Genomic DNA, 22,199 nt, shown 5'->3' with positions numbered 1-22,199 from the left:
AGACGGAGCTTCCACAAACTAGACTGAGGTTCTCAGGCTTCTTTTCCTTCCTTTCTCGGCTTCAGCGTCTCCGAATTCCGTCACCATGGCGGACCCAGAAAATGAAGTCTTGCGAAGCACCTTTCCATCTTACATGGCGGAGGGCGAGCGGCTGTATCTATGCGGGGAGTTCGCTAAAGCCGCCCATAGCTTCAGCAATGTGAGTTGGGCTCTGAACCTTTCAGCTACCCATCACTGAGGTCTTGATGATGCCTGGACCACCCTATTGTTTCCATTATTCCATTGTTACTGATTGATGCACGGCTGTCAAAGATAAACCCCTGTTTAGCCATTTTCTACCATTTCCCATTTGTATTCTACCTGGTTGTTAATAACCAACCTCTGCGCTAACAGTGATCCCATCTCCTACATTTTTGCTCAAATGTTTCGTGATTGACCTCCTTCCTCAGATTCCCATAACTGGCCAGCAGGTTGGCTGGGGGGCTGCTTGCAGAAGGGAAGTCTGTGGCACACAGCTGCTTATGGAAGGTGGTCGGTCAGTAAATAACATCATAAAACTTTACTGTAGTATAAATTGTTCCAATCCACCCTAAGGGGGTTGAGTGCTGTTTTAGGATACCAGACATACTGCTAAGTGGCAAGCTTAGGGGAAGGTGCTGTTGTTATGCCATTTTGAAGATAAGAAAGCTTTTATAGAAGTTGAGTAACATGCCTAAGATCACTGAACTAGCAGGTGGCAGAGGAGGGATTCGAACTCAGGCGGTCAGACTTCAGTGCTGAGGTGCTAACCTTACCATCATACACTACTGTACTGTCTTGCAAATAAGCTATGGGATATTATATTATGACTGTTTCTTTTACAACAAATAGCCCCCTTGTTACAAATAATGGGGTGGTAGCATAGCTCTGTAACTTGTCCCAAGACTCTCTCTAAAGTCAAACTTCTCAGTTGCTACCTAGAATCTTTAGTCCCTTTGGATCACCAACCACATCCTAAAACCAGAAATAATGGATCAGATGGGCCAACAATTAAGTTCAGGAGCCTTGCCCCCATCCATTCTCCTTTTTCTGGAAACGATTTCATCTTGGAGAAGCTCGAGTAGAAAAAAACACCACAAGGGCTTATAGCTTTGGGTGAGAAGTGGTCTTTTCTAGGAAAGAAAGGATCTTCTGGAAAAGTAGGAAGGTCTTAGATGGAGGTGGGTACAGTCTGATGCCTCAGGAAGGACATCACACTACAGACTATGTAATGATCTCAGACAGGAGAAGGAAGGACATGGGGACAAGGAGAAGCTTTCCATTCCCACTTTGGGTCCAAAATCACAGCTTCCTTTTGCCTGGCATTTTCATCTTAATCCCCTGAAACAATGATTCATTGTCAACAAACTATATAAAAAGAGAGGGCATGTACAATGGGTTCCACAAGTTGCAGATCATCCTAAAATCCATTTTGTTAGCCTTCAGAATGCTTGGTCTTCAAATAGTATTGTTTTTAAAATATTTATTTATTTGGCTGCGTGGGGTCTTAGTTGCAGCCCATGGGATCTTCATTATGTTATCCCTTGTCATGTCATGGGATCTTCCGTTGTGGCACACGGATTCTCTAGTTGTGTTACCTGGGCTCAGTGCTTGTGCCGCATGGGCTTAGCTGCCGTGTGGCGTGTTGGATCTTAGTTCCCTGACCAGAGATTGAACCCACAACCCCTACATTGCAAAGCTGATTCTTACCACCTTGGACCACCAGAGAAGTCCCCTTCAAGCAGTATTTTGAATGTGTTGTGCAACCATTTCAGGTTCACGGTTGAATTTGTTAAGCACTAAACATCCTAGGATTCTAAGTGAACTGGAGGAATCCCAGACACTGGGGAAGTTCAGTATATCCACTGGGTAGTATAGTATATTCTCACATCTCAACCAGTGGTTTCCACAATAGCTTGTGATTTGACTTTGTGCATGATGACTACCTGCAGATAACCTAGGTGACTAAGCAGAGATCAGTGTGGTGCTGGTTTTAGTCTGCAAGGATCCAAAGAAGACCTGTTTGTTTGCTGGCCTGTGGAGTCCCCCTGCAACTCTGGCAGAAGGGTTTGGGCTGCTGTGTCCAGTCCAGCTTCTTACCTCACCCTGCCAGATGCCTGTTAATCTGAGTGGTTCCTTCTTCAGGCTCTTCACCTTCAGAGCGGAGATAAGAACTGCTTGGTTGCCCGCTCCAAGTGCTTCCTCAAGATGGGAGAGCTGGAAAAATCCCTGGAAGATGCTGAGGCTTCACTCCAGGGTGACCCAACTTTCTGCAAGGTGACTGTCTGGGTGGGAGGACTCCTTCTCGCTTTTCTCATTGCCACTACCTGCAGCAGCCTCTAATGGTTAAAGAGCCAGCCAGGCTGCCTGGAGTTTACTGTTGTTTTCCTTCATAGATCACTTGTCTCTGCCCCTGTATCCCAACATTTGTTCTCAACCCAGGGGTCCTTACGTTCCACCACACCTGAGCCTGGGAAGGCTTTGTCTATTCCCCTTGGTTTGACTTCCTCTCGTTTCAGGGGATTTTACAAAAGGCCGAGACCCTGTACACCATGGGCGACTTCGAATTTGCCTTGGTGTTCTACCATCGGGGCTACAAGCTGAGGCCTGATCGGGAATTCAAAGTTGGAATTCAGAAAGCCCAGGAAGCCATCAACAACTCGGTGGGAAGTGAGTGGCCATGGGGCCTATGCGCTTATTTGGGAGGTTCTTGGAATCCTTAGGTTTGCAGGGAGGCCTCAGGTACACTGAGTGAGCACCCACCACTGGGAGGACTACAGGGAGTCCCCAGCTTAGATTTGGCTGCTCCTGATTTTCTTGAGGATTAGATACTGCCCACTGGGAGGACTAGTCTCCAGGCCACTGTCCTGAGCACTGCAGCATCTGGTTCTCTTCAAAACCAGATGAAAAGCATCGTTTCACTCACCCCAAGCCAGAAGAGCAGGCCTCTTTTTGGCCTGGTGTCATAGTACAGAATGAGGTTCTGAGCAGGGCCTTCCCTGGCCCCTGCCTTCCTCCCTTACCACACAGGCACCAAGGGCTGGCTCTCCCATCAGTTCTTTGTGTGCAGGTGGGGGGCTGGCCGCTGTGGGTGGCAGAGTGGTACCCAGGGCCTGTCTTTGTTTGGAAATGTGGCCTTGGGCTAGTGGGGGTGGCTTGGCTGCTCGGAGAGAGTTGAGCCAGGCTCCACCTCCCACCAAAGGCCAACTATTTCCACATAAAATGTGTGATAGGTTGTGCCTAAGGCCACTGCCGACCTGAGTCCCAGCTTCTGTCTTTGCAGGTCCCTCTTCTATTAAACTGGAGAACAAAGGGGATCTGTCCTTCTTAAGCAAGCAGGCTGAGGTAAGGGCCTGGCTCTGACTCCACCTCCCTCAGAGGGCAGATGCCCCACGTGCCTGAGAAGCACACAGTTCAGTGGCTCTCAGTGCCTGCGAGTGAGGAGCTCCTGCCCAGCACAGGCGGTCAGGAGGTTCTGCCCCAGCTCCCACGAGCTGTTCCCATACCAGACATCCTCCATGGTTCTCAGCACACAGAGGTCCTGGAGGGAGGGGTCTGGGATCACAGGCTCGGGGGGCCTTGGCTGGTGCTCTGGGCTCCTTTCTGAGACTCTGTGGGGGTACTGCTCCATCTTCCCAGAGTATGCGAGCCCAGCAGAAACCTCATCCCGTGAGACAGCTCGTACACCACCCCAAGAGAGAGAGCAAACGGAAGGGCTCGCTCAAGAGCGAAAAGATCGTCCGCCAGCTCCTGGGCGAACTCTACGTGGACAAGGAGTATCTGGAGAAGCTCCTGTTGGACGAAGGTATCGGACACTTTGTTTGCAGCAGAGAACTCAGGGCAGAGAAAACCTGGGGTGGATGCTTAACACATGAACCAGAGGCAAAGCCTATAAAACGATATTTGCTGACACGTTCCTCTGGACAGGTTCCACTACCGTTCTCACTTTACAGATGAGGAAACTGAGGCATAGGGAGGTTACGTAACTCAGTAATGTGGTTCTCAGATTGGAAGCCAAGAAGTCCAGTTTCAGAACCAGTGCTCGTAAGTGCTCTGGTACCCTGGGTGGGAATCCCAGAGATATGGGTTTCTTTACCACCTTGGTCCCTGAAGGGGCACCCCTGAGCATTCAGTGTGTACTGAGGGCAAAGGAATCCAGCTCAGAGGTGCTCGAAAGGGAGTCCCAGGACCATGGAATGAGAATGTCCTAAAATGTCATCTGGTCTAATCCCTCCTGTTATTGGTAAGGAAAGAGATACCCCGAATGGGGAGTAACTTGTCCAATGTGACAAGCAAGTTGGTAGTGGAGTTGACAGCAGTGCCCAGGCCTCCTAACCTCCAGTTCCACAGTTTTCCTGCCGCACCACGCTGGCAGGAACAGGAAATAGGAAGGCGACTTGAAGTGAATGTCTCGTATGAACACTGGTGGTGGGAGTGTTGCCATTAGCTGTTGAGCCTGCACAGGGATCACTCTCAAATCCAGGGGCTTTTCTCCAGAACTGACTTCCCAAGGTCCTCTATAGGATTCCCTGCGGGTTGCATCTCAGGGGCAACTTCGCAGCTGGCACGTCTCCTCTGTAACAGGCCTGGACGCTTCCCTCTCTACAGAGGAGCTTCCAGGGAGGGAAGAGGTGGCCCACATGTTACCCACGAGGCCTTGCAGCTTTACTCCCATTTCTGACCTCTGCTCAGGTGAGCGAGGAGAGCTTGGGCATGCCCCTCTGGCTCCCAGTTTGCCCTGGCCCACTTGGTACCCAGGGACTCACTGGGCACTGGCAGCCGGGGCCAGGTTGTGCATTTCTACTCTGACTACTCTGAGGACGCAGCTTGAAATAAAGGAGCCCCGAGGGCTGGAAGCCTCTCAGAAAGCAATCCACCAGCCACCACTTCTGCTATCTCATCATGTCTTGCCATGAGGGGCCTATGGCCTAAGCCCTGTACCATGGGAGTGCCCCAAAGGGGGGGCTCTGGCTTCATCTGGTCCCAGATAGACCCCCTCTCCCACCCAGGTGCTCTTGATTTCATTACTGTCCCACAGTTCCAGGTAGAGGTCCCCCCAGGGACACCTTTAGTTGAGAGGAGGTGATTCCCCCTCGATCCCTGTTCTAGTTGGCTCCTCCCCATCCCCTTCCCTGCAGACCTGATCAAAGGCACCATCAAGCGTGGCCTGACCGTGGAGGACCTCATCATGACAGGCATCAACTACCTGGATACGCGCAGTGACTTCTGGCGGCAGCAGAAGCCCATCTACGCCAGGGAGCGGGATAGGAAGTTGATGCAAGAGAAGTGGCTACGGGACCGCAAACGCCGTCCCTCGAAGACAGCCCGCTACATCCTCAAGAGCCTGGAGGACATTGACATGTGTGGGTGGTGTTCTCAGAAGGGCTGGCCCGTGGCCTGTTGGGGACAGAGCCACGTGGCAGCTGGAGCCCCCTGGCTTCGCTTGGCCGGTGGATGGAATCTGGGGTGGGGGGTTGGCATGCGGGCTCTTCTGCTGGCTGGGGGGAGACTGCTCCCCGCTCCACAATACCTCTTTCCTTTCCCAGTGCTGACTAGTGGCAGTGCCGAAGGCAGCCTTCAGAAAGCTGAGAAAGTGCTGAAGAAGGTGCTGGAATGGAACAAAGAGGAGGTGCCCAACAAGGATGAACTGGTGGGAAACCTGTACAGCTGCATAGGGAATGCCCAGATTGAGCTGGGGCAGATGGTGGCAGCCCTGCAGAGCCACAGGAAGGACCTGGAGATCGCCAAGGAGTAGTGAGTGCCTGCACGGGCTCTGAAGGCCAAGCGGCCAAGGCCCAGCTACATACTGACCTTTCACTGGGGTGGCTGGGGGCTGAGCCCCCGCTTTCTGCCCTGCGTGCCTGAGGTGGATACCCTGAAATGAGGATACCCTGCCACCTCCCCAGGACAAGGGCATATCCAGACTGTCAGCTTTTTTGCCACAAAGAAGGAGGGTAGAGGCCCCAAACTCCAAAAAGCTCCCTGTGGTTTGGCTCTTAGGGATATTTTTATTTTTAAAAAAATACTTATAATTTTATTTATTTGTTTGGCTGCGCCAGGTCTTAGTTGCAGCCTACGGGATCTTCAGTCTCTGCAGTGGCATGCAGGATCTTTTAATTGCAGCATGTGGGATCTAGTTCCCTGACCAGGGTTCGAACCTGGGCCCTCTGCATTGGAGCGAGGAGTCTTAGCCACTGGACCAGAAGGAAAGTCCCAAGAGCTTAGGCTTCTGAGCTGTACCTCCCAGCTGTGGGGCCTTAGGCAGGGCACTTAACTAACCTCTTTCAGCCTCTTGTCAAAGGGGCACAATGGTAGCCCCTACCCAGTAGGGTGGGAAGGAGAATGACATGCAGAAATTCACATAAAGATCTCAGAACAGCACTGTGTATCCATGATGACTATTGTAATGTCAGCTCTCATAGGAACCAACTCTTCCCAAGACTTGATGGCCCCTCCCAGAGGTACCATCACTTTCTGGGTACCCTGGTTCCAACCTCTGGAGTCGTTCATGACTTTGTCTTGCCCAGTCTTACTCGCCCCACAGTTCTGAGCCCCTTCAGTCTCCCATCCTCCCATGTCCACTCAGGTCAGCCCTTGCCTCTCCCTGTCTCCATCTGCTCTCACAAGTCACCTCCAGAGATGTGCTACTTCTTACCTGTCAACTGTTTTCCTGCTGACAAACATGCCTTGGCCTCTCACTGCCCACGAGTTCAAATCAAATGGGCCTTTCCTGGGCACTCAGGGCCCTCTCTGAATCCACTTCTGCACAACCCTCCAATGTGAGGCCACTCTTTGGGTCAAACTGGATTTCCTGAACACACCCGCCTCCTGTCCTCTCCTCAGTCACCGGAACCCTATAAGCTGTCTGTCCATTTCCAGTTAATTTCTCACCGACCTCCCACCTTTCAGAACCAGAATCTCATGTGTTGGGCATTCCTGGTTCGCAAACAACAGCCAACTTTGGAGACAGACCTGGCTTTGATTCCTGCCTGGGGCACTTAGAATCGGTGTGGTTTTAAGTTGCTCACTCTCTCAGTTTCCTTATCTCTATTGAAAGGATGATAATACTACCTCATGGGGAATTTGAGGATTAAATAAGTATGGACAGTATTTTGGATCCAATCTTTTCCCATACCTCAAAGACATAAATCTTCACATCTTGCCAGCCCTCCCCTCTGAGCTCTCAGACCTGCATATCCAGCAGAGTCCGAGGCATTGCCACTTGATGTCCCATGGGAGCTCCCACTTTAACATATCCAAAGTGGAATCCAACATCTTCCTTCAAGACCTCTTGCTCCAGGGCTCCCTTTCTGGGAGAATGGCACTGGTGGCTGCGTTGTCCCCAGGAAGGAGTCCAGGTGGCTTCCTAGACACCTCTTTTCCTTCGCTACCCACGCCAGCCTGCCATGTCCTATCCATGCCTCCTCCTCCTATCGAGAGAATCTTCCCTTCTGTTCCCCTCCCACAGCTCCATCCACATCTTTCTCACTTCTTGGCTATTTCTTCTGACCTGGGTTTCCTGCCGCCCAGCTGGCCCTTCCATGCAAAACAAGTCCAGGTGCAGTCAGGTGCAGTCCCAGTGCCCGGCCCACCCTTGCTGACCTGACTTGTCCTGACCTCTGTTACTCGGCTGTCTCTGTCTCCAGGGCCTAGGACATCCTGAACCCTGGCAACAGCGCATGGCTCTCCTCCTACTCAGCCTTCTCTTTTGCCAGCGCTTTCTAAATCAGCTCCCTCCTCCCCATCCTTCAGATTGTGAAGAAGTATTTTCCCCCGGGAAAAGCCTTCCATGCGCCCAGAGTGACCTAGCAGTCCTCGTCCACGCTCCCCCTCCACATGCCACACGTTTCATCTGCCTGATAGACCTTAGACTTCTCTATTCCCTTTCTCTCCCCAGCACCTGCCCCATAATGGACATGCAATGAATATGTGCTTAGTGGCTGATTACGTAAACAGAGATGTTCCTTCAGCAATGTTGGTTCCTTTTCAGTTTCTGTACACGGGCCTCCAGTCTCACCTGTGAGTCTCACGTGTAAGCCCCACATGCTTCCTCAATCAGATCAGCCCCACTCTTTCCTCCAAAGACCACCATCCTTCCAGCCATGGCTCAAATCCGACTAGTCTGAGTAGCTTCTCCAGTGACCTCAGTCAGCCCTTATTTCTTTCTCTGGTTACTGTATGGATGATTTGATTGCAGGCTTTCCCCGTCCCCATTACTGTTGTCTTAGTACACATTACTGTTGTTACCGTTATGAATAAATCAACATATGTCAACCTATTTATTCACACCGCAACAGAGCGGCCACTCTGGAAGGGGGAGCCGACATCAGAGCCGCAAACATGGCCCAGGAGCCCCAGACAGAGGAGATGAGGGAGCCTCTGAGAGAAGGGGGAGATAGGGCCAGGGGGTGGCCCCCGAGGCAGAGGGACAGGGCAGGGGTGGGGGGTTTGGGGCGCTCCAGGTAGTGTTGGGGGGGTGGCAGGACCTGTGGGGAGAGGGAGGAGGGGAGGCCACGCTGAGGAGGGAGGGCCGATAGGAGTCTGTTCTTACACCAGTCCCAGAGGCTTCGTACTTGATCCAGGACATATGGCGCTGAGAGCAGAATTCAGACATCTCCCCTCTCCCCAGTCGGGGGGCCACATTGAGATAATGTCCTCCTGGCCCCTTTGCAACATATTTACTTGCGTATTTATGTACGTGTACACATACGTAGGATTAAAAAAAAAAAATTCCTTTATGTGGCTGTGCCGGGTCTTGGTTATAGCACATGGGATCGTTAGCTGGAGCATACGAACTCTTAGTGGCGGAATGTGGGATCTAGTTCCCTGACCAGGGATTGCACCAAGGGCGCCTCCCCCGACTCCACACTGGGAGCATGGAGTCTTAGCCACTGGACCACCAGGGAAGTCTCTCCATAGGATTTTTTAAACAGAAATGACCCATTTCTGTGGGTTGTTTTTTTTTTTTTTTAAAGCCTGTGTCTTGGAAAGGAATGTCTCATTCTTTGAATGGCTTCAGAGAAAGGTGTTTTGGTGGCCGCAATAACACACATAACCACATCCCTGGGCAGCCACTGAGGCTGCTCCCCTTTGCCAGCACATAAAGAGCTCCACTGAGGCCGCAGACACAGGTGGGTGTGCCTGTGGGTGGAGGGAGGGCTTGGTCAGATTTGCATGTGAGAAGACAGCCCAGCCATGTGAGGAGAGGGAATCAGAGCAAAGCTTCCTGCCGCTCGGGGTTGGGGGCTGAGGGGCTGGGGAACAACGGGAAGAGGGGCAGCTGGCCAGGGAAGGAGGGAATGAGGGGGATGCTGTGAGAGGGGTCTCAGGTTGGGTTTCTTGGTTTATTTTTTGGGAAGGAGATTTTTTTTTTAATTTATTTTTGACTGTGCTGGGTCTTTGTTGCTGCACGCAGGCTTTTTCAGGTTGTGGCGAGCGGGAGCTACTCTCCAGTTGTGATGCACAGGCTTCTGCTTGCAGTGGCTTCTCCTGTTGCAGACCACAGGTCTTAGGGCATGCAGGCTTCAGTAGTTGCGACTCATGGGTTCTAGAGCTCGGGATTTGTTGCCCCATGGCTGGTGGCATCTTGCTGGACCAGGGATCGAACTTGTGTCCCTTGCATTGACAGATTCTTAACCACTGGACCACTTGGGAAGTCCCCGCACATTCATTTTTAATACGGATAGGGCATTGGACATTGTGCAAGCTCCTATAATCTGACTTTTTTTCCCCATAATCTGATTTTTTAACTTAAATGTATCAAGGACATTTTTCGTGCACAAAAATTGCACTGATTGCATTTAGATTATTTCCACTGTTTATTATTATAAACAATACTTTAATGAGTGTTCTTGTCACATTATCTTCTGGAGGTAAATTTCTAGAAGGGGAGTTGCAGGACCAAAGGGGTGTTTTTGTAGGCTGTTGCCTGTTTGCCCTCCAGAGAGATCCTGATAATGTCCGTTCCCACGAGAGGGCCAGGGTACGTCAGCCTTGCCAGCCTGGGCATTGTCCCTCCAACTGGCCCGTCTTTACCTTCTTTCCAGTTTCTATAGTGCCTAGAATGGCCTTGTCTTGCTTCTTCCCTACAGCGATCTTCCTGATGCCAAGTCCAGAGCCTTGGACAACATTGGCAGGGTTTTTGCCAGAGTTGGGAAATTCCAACAAGCCATTGACACGTGAGTAACCCGGGACCACCCCCTCCCTACTCGGGGGCCAGGACATCCTAACCTCTCCCTGGACTCCCAGCCTGGGGCAGGATGTCAGGCAAAGAGGCATCGGAAGACCCAAGTTTGGCTCCTGGCTGTGCTAGGCGACCAGGAGAAAGCCCCTTTGTAAACTCCGGGGCTCATCAGCTATATTAATTAGTAGAATAGAATCAGTATTTTCTCCCAATTTCCCATTGACAAGCACTGGGACACTTGTTTTTAGGCGTGTGCATTGTCGAGCCTCTCCCCTGGACGTTCTCATTCTACATACAGGTCTGGGCTGGAGCTCAGGAAAGTGAAGTCACTCAGTCATGTCCAACTCTTTGCAACCCCGTGGACTGCAGCCTACCAGGCTCCTCTCTCCATGGGGATTCTCCAGGCAAGAATACTGGAGTGGGTTGCCATTTCCTTCTCCAGGGGATCTTCCCAACCCAGGGATCGAACCCGGGTCTCCCGCATTGCAGGCAGACACTTTAACCTCTGAGCCACCAGGGAAGGTCTGGAGCTCAGGAATCTGATTTTAACAAGTTCTCCAGGCAACCCTCACCTCTGGCCAAGTTCATGACTGGGTGGACCATTGATTTCTGGGAGTTCTTCGGAGGTTATTCTGTGACTCTCTGCAGTCACATCGGGTCACTGGGAATGGAGCCTGAGCTCCCTAGAGACCTTTACTGCTGGACTTTTGATGGGCAACCCTGGAGCTGGTGACCTGCTCCAGTGGGGTGACTCAGCCCCTGGGAGAATCAGGGACGGGCTTGACTGCAGAGAGAAATTGTCCTTCAGGCCTTTGTTGCATGACTAGAACAGACTTGTTGACCAGGGCCTGCTGTCCCAGGTCATTTGGTTTCCCCAGTGGCCCCTGGTGCCTGTGTGCCAAAAGACAGAGGCGTGTGAGCATTCACCTACCCATTCGTGTCCTTTCATAATAAAATGTTTCATAGTAAATATGTGCTTAATGTGGGGCTTCCCTGGTGGCTCAGCTGGTAAAGAATCCGCCTGCAATGCCGGAGACCTGGGTTTGATCCCTGGTTTGGAAAGATCCCATAGAGGAGGGAAAGGCTATCCACTCCAGTATTCTGGCCTAGAGAATTCCATGGACTGTATAGTCCATGGGGTCGCAAAGAGTCAGATGTGCTTAATGTTAAAATATTCATTTGGAAAATATAGAAAAGTAGATGAGGAAGTCTTCAGTCCCACCACCCAAAGACAAGTGCTCATTCTGATCCTCCTCTGACTTTTATGGATATTTTGTTTTTTCATCCCAATCTTTTTTACTGTGTTGATTTTCTCTTAAATGTGCTTAATCATATTCTTAAAGGTTATGTGTGGGCTTCCCTGGTGGCTCATATGGTAAATTGTCTGCCTGCAATGAGGGAGACCCGGGTTTGATCCCTGGATCGGGAAGATCCCCTGGAGAAGGAAAGGGCAACCCACTCCAGTACTCTTGCCTGGAAAATTCCATGGATGGAGGAGCCTGGTAGGCTACAGTCTATGGGTTTGCAAAGAGTCGGATACGACTGAGCGACTTCACTTTGACTTTCAAAGGTTATGGAGTTATTTCAAATGCTATTTTACAAGCATTATTTTCAGCTGTGGTAGCAAAGCCAATTCTATAGATGCACCAGAATAACCCTGGTAGTTTAAAAAATATGTTAGTGCTTGTTAGCTCCAGTCCTGCACCTAAAAGAACTGGTAGTTGGAGGACAGTTTTTCTTCTGCCACCAGTAGGAAGCCCAGCCTCCTAAGTGCGAGTGCAGGGCCTGAGTGGAGGAAGCTGACCCCGGTTCTTGGTGTCCCCAGGTGGGAGGAGAAGATCCCTCTGGCCAAAACCACCCTGGAGAAGACCTGGCTGTTCCATGAGATTGGCCGCTGCTACCTGGAGCTAGACCAGGCCTGGGAGGCCCAGAGCTACGGCGAGAAGTCCCAACAGTGCGCAGAGGAAGAAGGGGACATGGAATGGCAGCTGAATGCCAGTGTTCTGGTGGCGCAGGCACAAGGTACAGATGCCCTTCCCAGCCCCCAGGCCCTGCTGTCACACCCGGGCTGAACTTTCCAAATTCTGAGATTAGGGATAAATCCCCGCATTTTGACCAGTGTGTTTAGTGCCTTCTTTAAGCTACACTCAGTTAGGGCTTGGGAGACCCTGAGAACCGCCCTGCCCTTGAGGAACTCAGCTGAGCTGCATGCAGACCAGCACAGTGTCATGTCCTCATCAAAACAGCTCCACGCCTCTTGGTTCAGTAGCCTTTATACGTGCATTCTGGCTTTAATCACTTTGCAAGCCAGTGCTGGAGGTATTGTCCTCCTTTTATAGGCTGGGAAACAGAGACTCTGAGTGGTGCTGCAGATTGCCCCAGGTCTCGAGAGGGAGCTTTTTTAGGGTGTTGGAAAAGTTCTGAAGCTGAGTTGTGGTGTTCATTGCACAAATCTATAAGTTTCTAAAAATCATTGAACTGTATACTTACAAAGGGGTGCATTTTATACTGAGTGAATCATATCTCAATAAAATTAATGGGCTTGTTAATAAAACAACAAGGGATGGGGGTGAGAAGGAACAGATGGAACAGGATTGGCAATGTTTTGGTAATTTTTTAAAAACTTTTATAGTGGAATATAGTTGATTTACAATGTTGTGTGAGTTTTAGGTGAGCAGCAAAGTGATTCAGTTATGCATACACATATATCTATTCTTTTTAAGATTCTTTTCCCATGTAGGTTATTACAGAGTATTGAGTAGAATTCCCTGTGCTGTGCAATAGATCCCTGTTGATTATCTATTTTATATATAGTAGTGTATTAATATATATGTAAATCCCAACCTCCTAATTTATCCCTCCCCACCTTTTCCCCTTTGATAAGTTTGTTTTCTGAGTGTTTCTGTTTCGTAAATAAGTTCATGTGTATCATTTTTTTAGATTCCACATAGAAGTGACATCATATGGTATTTGAATCTAGGTGATGAGTAATGGGGATTCATGATTCTATTCCTTCGACTTTTCTGTATATTTGAAATATTTCACAATACAATTTTAAAAGGAGAAATAGCTCTAAGCCACAGCAATAAGGAAGCTGTGGAGTTGGGTCTCCTGTTCACAGTTTCGGACCTGCCCTATACTGGGCACACCGCTGACCTCAGAGACGGGGGAAGCGTGCCAGACACTCTGATCACGGGTCTCATCACTCATTCACTTACTCCCATCATTAATGCTTTCCTGGCACCTTCTAGGCACCAAAGCTGGGCATACAGTAGGAAGCAAAATTGATAACTGTTCCTGTCCTCCTATCTGAGGAGTAACTATTTTTTAATATTTATTTATTTGGCTGCACTGGGTTTTAGTTGCAGCACATGGGATCTTCACTGTGTGACGCGGATCTTTCACAGCTGGGTACTCCTTTGTGGTGTGTGGGCTTGGTAGTTGCGGCTCGTGGGCTTAGTTGTTCTGAGACATGTGGGATGTTAGTTTGATGGCCAGGGATCGAACCCTTGTCCCATGCATTGCAAGGTGGATTTTTAACCACTGGACCACCAGGGAAGTCCCTGAGGAGTAACTTTAAAGCAGAATCATTAAGAATGCAAAGGCACCAGTTGTTCCAAGTTCTGAAGACAGAACTTTTCAGCCAAAGGAACCACATTTAGGGAGGTGGGCAAGAGTTTGGCTGATTTAAGAAACTGGTGGAGACCAGTGTCGAGCTTCTGGGGGCCAGGAAAGTCTGGAGGAGGGAGGCTGGTGAAGGGGCAGATCCACAGGGACTCTCAGGCCTCCTTACACATCGTGGATTCTTTCCTAAAAACATAGAGAAAACCACTTGAAAGCTTTAAACTGGGGAAGATGTGATTACTGTGGCTTTTCCTAGAACTCTTTCCTGTTTCTGTGATGACTTTTTTTTGTTTGTTTTTTGGCTGCTCTGCAACAGGGCTTGTAGGATCCCAGTTCCTGACCAGATACTGAACCAGGGCCCCAGCAGTAAAAGGGTGAAGTCCTAACCACTGGACTGCCAGGGAATCCCTGTCCCTGGTGAGGTCTTGTTAGGCTCTGGGGGGCCTCTGGAGAAGCAGGCCACTCACCACCGGCCTCAGTTTCCATGCTGTTCGGTGGAAAAGTCCAGTCCAACGCAGCAGCCAAGGAGCCCCTGGGTTGTAGAGGCAGCCTGGCCAAGCGGGCAGATCTTGGGCTCTGCAAATAGGGATAATTATAGTATGTATGCTGGAGAAGGAAATGGCAACCCACTCCAGGGTTGTCGGCTGGAGAATCCCATGGACAGAGGAGCCTGGGAGGGCTACAGTCCATGGGGTCACAGAGTCAGACACGACTGACGCGACTTAGCACGCATAGTATGTATGTATCTTCTTCATAGTGTGAAGACATGAGGTAATGTCTACGCGTGTAAGCGCTTAGATTAGGAACCAGCATATAGCAAGCTCTCCAGAAATACTCATTTCTTCCTTCCTACCCATCAGCTTCCCATAAGTGTTTCCAACGGTGGTAAGAAACAATTAGTCCCTGGAAAAGCCAACAAAAATATGGATATACATGTGTGGATTTGTGAATGCACAGAGTGAGGAAAAGAAGAGGGAAAGGGCCTCCAGAATGGAGATAATTTCAGGTTATAGATTCAGTTGAAAACAAATAGAATGGTCTTTAATGCTTTACTCACTTGAGTGTTATGACTCCTATTCTGACCTACCATGTCAGAATGACATAGACATTTATTCATGGCGGCCTCTGAGGCATTACTGTAAGTTTTCTTCTTTTCAAATGTGTATTTGAAAAAAGAAATGTATATCGACGCCACAGACTTTTAGAACTATGTTAGAATCGCTTTTCAAATGTAATTGCCTTTTGCAGTTTGACTTGTGGATACAAGACCCTTCTTTCCCCAGGAATCCTAAAGCAGTTTGTGGGAGAGGGGTAGATCTTGGGGTGCTAGTTATAAGAGGAAGCAGTGGAGGGACTTCCCTGGCGGTCCAGTGGCTAGGACTCCATGCTCCCAGTGCAGGGGGCTTGGGTTTGATCCCTGGTCGGGGAACTAGATTCTGCATGCCACAACTAAAGATCCTGCCTACCACAGCTGAAACCCAGCGCAGCCAAATTAATTAATTTTTTTAAAAAGCAGAAGCAGTGGTGTGTAAAGAAAGTGAAGTGTGGGGTTCCCAGCCCCGTCAGGGGAGCACTTTTCTCCTTCCTTCCTGAAATTAAGCTTTTTCCAAGGGCAGTCAGTTCATAGGCCTCATCCCTGGCCCAGTGCTTAACTGGTCAGGTCAGGGCCCTGGGGTGGATAGGGGGGCTGCTTCCTCTCTGGGTTCAGATTGTTCCAACATGGGCACTGATGTCCCAGCCACTGGCCCGTGAGGAGTCATATCCAGCCCTGACAGATTGTGTTTGGTGTCCACAGTATTCTTTACAAATCTGAGTAAACATTAAAAAAGAAAAAAAAATAGATGTCCTCTCCTGGAGCCATTTAAAGATGGGGTGTAGTGGGAATTCCTAATAATGTAATTTTATGGCCTTGAGAAATTTCACAGGAATAGCACTTGGAAAATCAGCATATATTAAGAAACTATATTGATGATTATTTTTCATGTCTTTCTTAGAATTATAGCCTCGTTACAAACCCCAGGGCCAGACCCAGAAGGGATTATGACTGGGATCATATAGACCTTGGCACGCAGGGTCAGTGTCAGGCATGAACGCTACCTACACAGTTGCTAATTGTTCCTGAGACTAGCCCAGAAAGGAATGGACTAGGGTAAACACAAGGAGATCTGGACTATATCAGTGTAGTCCATGATATTTAGGAGTATGTGATTGATATGGCATGTGTCTTGAGCAAGTCTTGTAGTCTGCAGTTAGGAATAACAGCTGCACTCAGAGTAGACTGCACCTCAGTCCAATAGAGGCTGCAGGTCCCCTGACCCATTGCACCAGATTTCACGTTCTGTCTTCATTCTCGTCACTCGCTCCCGGACCATTAGGGCAACAATGGGGCAGGATGGAGTTGTCCCCCTGGAGACGCATGATGTGGGCACAGACCCCTTCCCTCACTGACTCTTGCCACCTGAAATCTAAGGCTCAGGTGCCCAGGTTCTGTTCCTTAGTGGTGAGGCGGCCCAGGAAATGTCTGGAAAGGGTGGTGCTGGGCCGCCTGGTGTTGCTGCTCCTGAGGGCCCCTGGTACCCGCAGGGCAGCACACAGAGTCACCATCCTCCTGTCTCCCTTGTGCCCTTCAGTGAAGCTGAGGGACTTTGAATCAGCCGTGAACAACTTTGAGAAGGCCCTGGAGAGAGCAAAGCTGGTCCATAACAACGAGGCGCAGCAGGCCATCATCAACGTGAGCCTCTCTCTCTGGGGGTGGGGTGGGGCAGGCCCCGGGACCCTCAGCCCCAGATGTTTATTTCCCCTCAACCGCAGAGCACATTCTAGGTAGGGCAGTGGCTTTCCAATGTTTGTTGGTGCCATCAGTTTATATAGCAACCCAACCAATACACATACTGTTAACTTTGTTTTCTTGGCCACACTGCACAGCAACTTAAGGGATCTTGGTTCCCCAACCAGGGATTGAACCCACACCCACTGCAGTGAAAGTCAGCATCCCAACTACTGGACTGCCAGGGAATTCCCCTCGATACACATAGTTTTATTTGAAAAAAACAGATGAAAAATAGCAAGTTTTACAAAACATATTTACCTTTATTATGTACACTGATATTTCTTACTCTATTTTTTTTTTCTTTTCATTCCTTGTCTTTAATGCTGGCTGAGACCCCCTAAACTGACTTTAAGACTTGCTCTTGGAAAAGTGCAGCCCCCACAGAAGACAACAGGAAAGTAGTGTGGTGGCCTCACTCACCAGTCCAGACCTGCGCTGCTCAGTCAGGTGGCCGCTAGCCACCTGCGGCATTTAGAGTAAATGGAGTTAGAAGTAAATGAACATTGCAGTTCAGTTCCTCAGTCACACCAACCACGTTGCCACGTGAGGCTTCTGGGTATCACACGGTGCAGATCTAGAGTCTTTCCGTCACTGCACCAAAGGTGACGACATGGTCCTGGCCCTCGGGAAGCTGAAAACACAGTCCCTCATTCCTGACTGGTGCGGCAGGGACTAGGGGACTCAGACTGAGAGCTCCAGCGGGCAGGCAGAGCTGGGCCTTTCCCCTCATGGAAGGGGAGGGTTCGAGGTCGCCTTGGAGGCTGGGCAGGGTTTTGAAAGTAGGAGGCAGAGAGAAGTGCCCATCAAGCCAAATAGACTCACAGCCCTAAGTGGTTCCTCATGGGACCCAGTCCCTGACCTCTCACCCCCATGATTGGCATCTCCAGGCAGAAAAGTGTACCAAGGGGCAGACCGCACTGCCCGAGAGTGTCCAGGCCCGGCGATCCGGGCCCTGTAGACATTCCCTGCGTGTCTAGTGGTGTTCCATCCAGGGCAAGTCGCAGGGAGGGCTGCAAGAAAGCAAAGTTGCCCTCAAGATACAGCACAGGCTGAGTTCCCAGTCCCTGGTCATCCTGCAGAGGCCCTGGAAGCCCTCCGAAGGCAGGCCGGCCCCCCAGCCCCACCCCCACCCACGGTGTGCTGCTGAGTCCCCTCCAGGGCTTGCTGCCTGGCTGCAGGCTGAGGGGCTTGCCTTGTCTCCTTTAATTTGGCTGAAGCCACGAGAAGCTTTAGGACTCAGTAGACAGATGCAACCCCTCAAAACATGCCTGAGTCTGAGGGAAATGAGTTTGAGTCACCCCCAGCAGTGTATCTCTCATACAACTTCGCGTGGGGAGTTCCAAGTCCACAGGACCCATGAACCTCAGGGCAGGAGTTGTCAGAGGAGCCAGGAGGAAGGGGAGGTGGGCAGGGTTGGGGCTTGGGTGGGCAAAGGACAGGTCCCACAACGTTAAGAGAGTTCACTGATACTCCTCTCACCCACAGGCCTTGGATGATGCCAACAAGGGAATCATTGAAGAGCTGAAGAAAACCAACTACAGGGAGATACTCAAAGAAAAGAAGGAGAAAGGTGAGTTTTGGAGCTGGAAGACAGCAACTTCAGAAACCTGCCTCTGCTCTCCTTCCGGTGGTCCTCACCACGCTTCCTGCTGCTCCTTCAGCTGGGCTTGGTGCTGCCCACAGAGCATTCTGATTTCAGTGCCGCCAGTTCCCGAGGCAGGAGGGGGACCCCTCAGTCTGGGGTCAGATCCCATGCTGTCCACCCTATTTCTTCCATACTCCCGTATTTTTTAAAATGATGGATTCATTTATTTTATTATTTATTTTACTTTCTGGCTGTGGTGGGTCTTTGTTGCTGCACACAGACTTTCTCGAGTTGATTGGGGACTACTCTCTAGTTGCAGTGCTCATTGGTAGCTTCTCTTGTTTTGGAGCACAGGCTCTAGGTGCACGGGCTTCCGTAACTGCAGCATGTGGGCTCAGTAGCTGTGGCGCCTGGGCTTAGTTGCTCCGAGGCATGTGGGATATTCCCAGACCAGGGATTGAACCTCTGTCCCCTGCATTGGCAGGTGCATTCTTAACCACTGGACCACCAGAGAAGTCCAGTACTGCCGTATTTCTTCAATTCATGAAATATTTGTCAAGCGCTTGTCACCTGCCAGGAAAGTGTGAGATTCTGGGGGTGACAGAAGCTCAGCCCCTGCCCTGGAGGAGCCCACAGCCCGGTGGGAAAGCCAGGCACCTGAGTCTCCTGAGCAGGGGGCTGCGCTTCTGCTGTGAGAGCCTGGGCAGGGCGCTCCCTGTTCTCTGGGGTGGTAGGGAACACTTCAAAGAGGAAGAATCTTCTGCTTCAGGCTCCAGAAGATGCCCAGGTGTTTTCCCAGTGCGAGGTGGAAGGCTGAGGACATTTCAGGCAGGAAACAGGAGCAAACATGGAAGCAGAACGAAAGTAGCTTACTCTGTGGGGGCTCTTACCGCTGGCCACGCTGGGTTAACACGACAGAATGATCTCACTAGATCCTCACTGCTGGGAGGCGGAGGTACTATTTAGAGAGGTGGACACTGGAGCCTGAATGATCGGCCCGGGTCACTCAGCAGTCTGACTGGGAGCCATACTCACCCTCACTGTGGGCAGCTGCTCTTCAGGGTCAGCAGTGAGCAGGGCAGGGTCGGGACAGGGGGCCCGAGGGCTGGCTGAGGTGCAGAGGTGACAGGACTGTGCTGGTCTAGCCTTACCACATTCTTTCTCCCAAGAGTTCCAGGGAGTGAAGAGGCCTTTGATCCCCACCCCCACCCCTCAGGCACTAGCTATCTGACTGGCCCCCATGAAAGGAGTGAGGGAAGAGGAAGTGGCTGGGACTCCAGGCCCCAAGGAGTCAGCAGGGACGGGGCCGGGCCCCAGAGTGGTGGGAGTGATAAGAGAAGCTGATCTCCACTCAGTGCTTCCTGCCTGCCCAGGCACTCTTTTAAGCTTTACACATACTGACTCATCGGATCTTTCCTGGAGCACTATGAAATAAGTGTTGTTGTTTAGTCGCTCAGTTGTGTCCGACTCTTTGTGACCTCATGGACTATAGCCCGCCAGGCTCCTCTGTCCATGGGGTTTTCCAGGCAAGAACACTGGAGTGGGTTGCCATTTCCTTCTCCAGGGAATCTTCCCGACCCAGGGATCAAACCCACATCTCATGCATTGGCAGGTGGATTCTTTAACGCTGTGCCACGTGGGAAGCCCAAAATAAGTACGACATGCTTGATTTTACAGATGAGGGCGGGGCCAAGGGGTTAAAGTCCCACAGTGGTTTCTAGGCTCAGACAGCCTGGCTCTGGAACCCATGGTTTAACCATGGTTCTACATACACTATTTCTGTCACCCCCCCACCCCTTACCCCCCCACCCCATCCCATGGGGCCCTCCCTCCAGCCACAGTGAAGTAAAGGGGAGCTAGGGCTGGGGTTCCCTCGGGGCTTCTGGGAGGAGAGCTCCTTCCGGGCACCAAGGCTGAAGCCCTCTCAGATCCCACCACAGCAGCGGGAATCTGGGTGTGGAGTTTCTGGGCACCTGAGCAGTCAGATAACAGCCTTTTATTACCCAGCGCCTGCACATGGTGGCTGGATCCCCTCAGAGACCTGCTTCTGCCTCCACACGCCATTGGAGCCGCTCTCAGAAGCCACAGAAGCAATAATGTCAGGGGACGCAGCAGGTGCTCCAAGCCTTCTCCTTGGCTGACGGCATGCTGGGAAAGGCATCCTGAAAACTTGAGGAAAGCTCCCAAAGCCATAGGCAGCTGCTGGGCACTTCCCTTCCTGGAAAGCAGGTGGCAGCATTGCATGTGTCTTCACAGCCAACAGCAGCCTTTGCTGGCTCTGAACCCAGAGTCCCTGTTGGCGTCTTAGAAACCAGGACTTCCAGAAAGAGTGTGGAGGAGACTCAGGAGGAGATTGGTAACTTTTCTCTAATAGCTGGTAAAAACAAGGAGCAAGGATCCCTTGGGTTGTAAAATTGCCCTGCATCTGAACTTCCAGCACAATTTGCTCACTTTTTTTTACAGGAGAACCTCCCAACAAATGATGAGTGTGCTCCCCAGGGACAAAGAGAAATGCAGAATGAGGATGCCAGAGGAGAAGCCTCTGTCTTTCCCCAGCACCTGAGCTAGTTCTTGCAGGGAAAAAGAAAGAATGTGGGCCGGGGGCGGACCGTCTTGGGTTCAAATCTTGGCTTTGCCAATTATATTCAGTGTGACATCGTGTGTGATTTCCCCTTTCTCAGTCTCAGGCCTCTCAGGACAAACTTTGACCTCTCTTCTCTCCTTTCTCCTGTTTTTCAGAAAATGCCACTATGTTGGATGGTCAAACACGGACGGCAAAGGAGAAGGAAACGAGGAAAACAAAAGATGAATCTGAGAAGGTGATGAAGCAGTGGGTGCGGGAGCAAACGGAGAAACAGCCCGAAGGTGTCTTGTCTAAGGAAACTCTGGGGGTCACAGCTAGGCGACCAGAAGAACAGAGGCAGAGAGGAGACCCAGAAAAAGCCAGCCCCTCATGGAGAAAAGAATTGGGCGCGATGGAGAGAGGTCCAGAAGACACTGCCAAAGGACAGTTTGGAGAAGCAAGCAGGACAGAAGAGAACAGAGAGGAAACCAGGGAAATTTACAGGAGGCCTTCAGAACTGGACCAAAACCTTTCAGATGAATCAAGCCCAAGGGAATCGGAAGGACTAGACAAGAGACTTTCAAAAACTGATGGAGGAGAGTTGGAAGCACTGGGGAAAACAGAATCAGGAGAAATTAAAGAAATGGAAATAACAGAAAATTCTGAAAAAACAGAAAAAGATGAAAAGGAAGATGAACCCACTGAGTAGGCATTAAGATCAGCAGGCTGGTGTTCACAGGGACCACGGAGGTCTTACTAAACTGGACATTCAAGCTGAGATTTGTCTCTAATGTGGATTGGATCCAACAGGTCACCCTGTCTCTTTCTATTACCGTTTTCCCTTTAAATGTGTATCTTTCACTCTTACAAGCCCCGAGTCTGTCATTTTGCCTCCTTATCACCACCTATTCTCAGAAGAGCCTTAGAGAATGAATGTGTGGGTGTGGGGGTCCCACTTGCTGAGAAGAACTCTGACATTCTGACTAGGGGAGAAACACGGAGACCCCCTCCCCAAACAAGGCCTGACCCACAGTGTCACCAAAGTGTGAAATGTGGTCCTCTCCCCCAGACCCTGTGCGAGGACCTTATGGAAGAAGTGAGAAAGATGCTAAGGAGAAAGGGTTTCAAGGGAGGAAGAAACAGGTGAACTCCAAGGAACTCAAAAAGCCTCAAGTGGGGAGGCAAGAGAAAGGCTTGGGAACAGAGGTATGGCTGCCCAGCTGCTGACCATTGGTTCATCTTGCTGAGTACCACTGTGTGCAGGGTACTGTGGGAGGCTTTCTGGAAGAAATAAGGATGGGACAACCTCAGCCATCACACAGCGAGGGAGACCTACTTGTAAACCCCTAAGCCTTGAAAACAGAATGAAGTGCCTGCTGGCACTGGTGGGGCTCTT

General features: G+C 50.6%; 1 protein-coding gene across 3 annotated transcripts; it reads left to right on the top strand.

Moving 5' to 3' along the window:
• Nucleotides 1-4: 4 nt before the first annotated feature.
• ODAD4 (outer dynein arm docking complex subunit 4) lies at nt 5-21,670 on the top strand. Of its 3 annotated transcripts, none has more exons than XM_081577623.1 (12): nt 5-199; nt 2,164-2,295; nt 2,538-2,688; nt 3,302-3,363; nt 3,658-3,823; nt 5,214-5,381; nt 5,565-5,772; nt 10,110-10,196; nt 12,027-12,223; nt 16,456-16,556; nt 18,141-18,225; nt 20,980-21,670. In XM_081577623.1, the coding sequence occupies exons 1-12, from the start codon at nt 86-88 to the stop codon at nt 21,510-21,512; spliced, it is 2,004 nt and encodes a 667-aa protein (XP_081433749.1). In that variant the 5' UTR covers nt 5-85; the 3' UTR covers nt 21,513-21,670. The 3 variants fall into 3 exon arrangements, 2 of the variants coding, with proteins under 2 accessions (XP_081433749.1, XP_081433748.1); XM_081577622.1 differs by having other exon boundaries at nt 5,157-5,381; XR_014078951.1 differs by lacking the exon at nt 16,456-16,556 and having other exon boundaries at nt 5,157-5,381; nt 20,980-21,482.
• Nucleotides 21,671-22,199: the final 529 nt, after the last annotated feature.

The sequence above is a fragment of the Giraffa tippelskirchi genome, chromosome 3 (assembly GCF_054371585.1).
Source record: "Giraffa tippelskirchi isolate mGirTip1 chromosome 3, T2T-mGirTip1v1.2.pri, whole genome shotgun sequence".
NCBI lineage: Eukaryota > Metazoa > Chordata > Mammalia > Artiodactyla > Giraffidae > Giraffa > Giraffa tippelskirchi.
The sequence above is the reverse complement of the archived record's forward strand: the minus strand, read 5'-3'. Positions and strand labels throughout refer to the sequence as shown.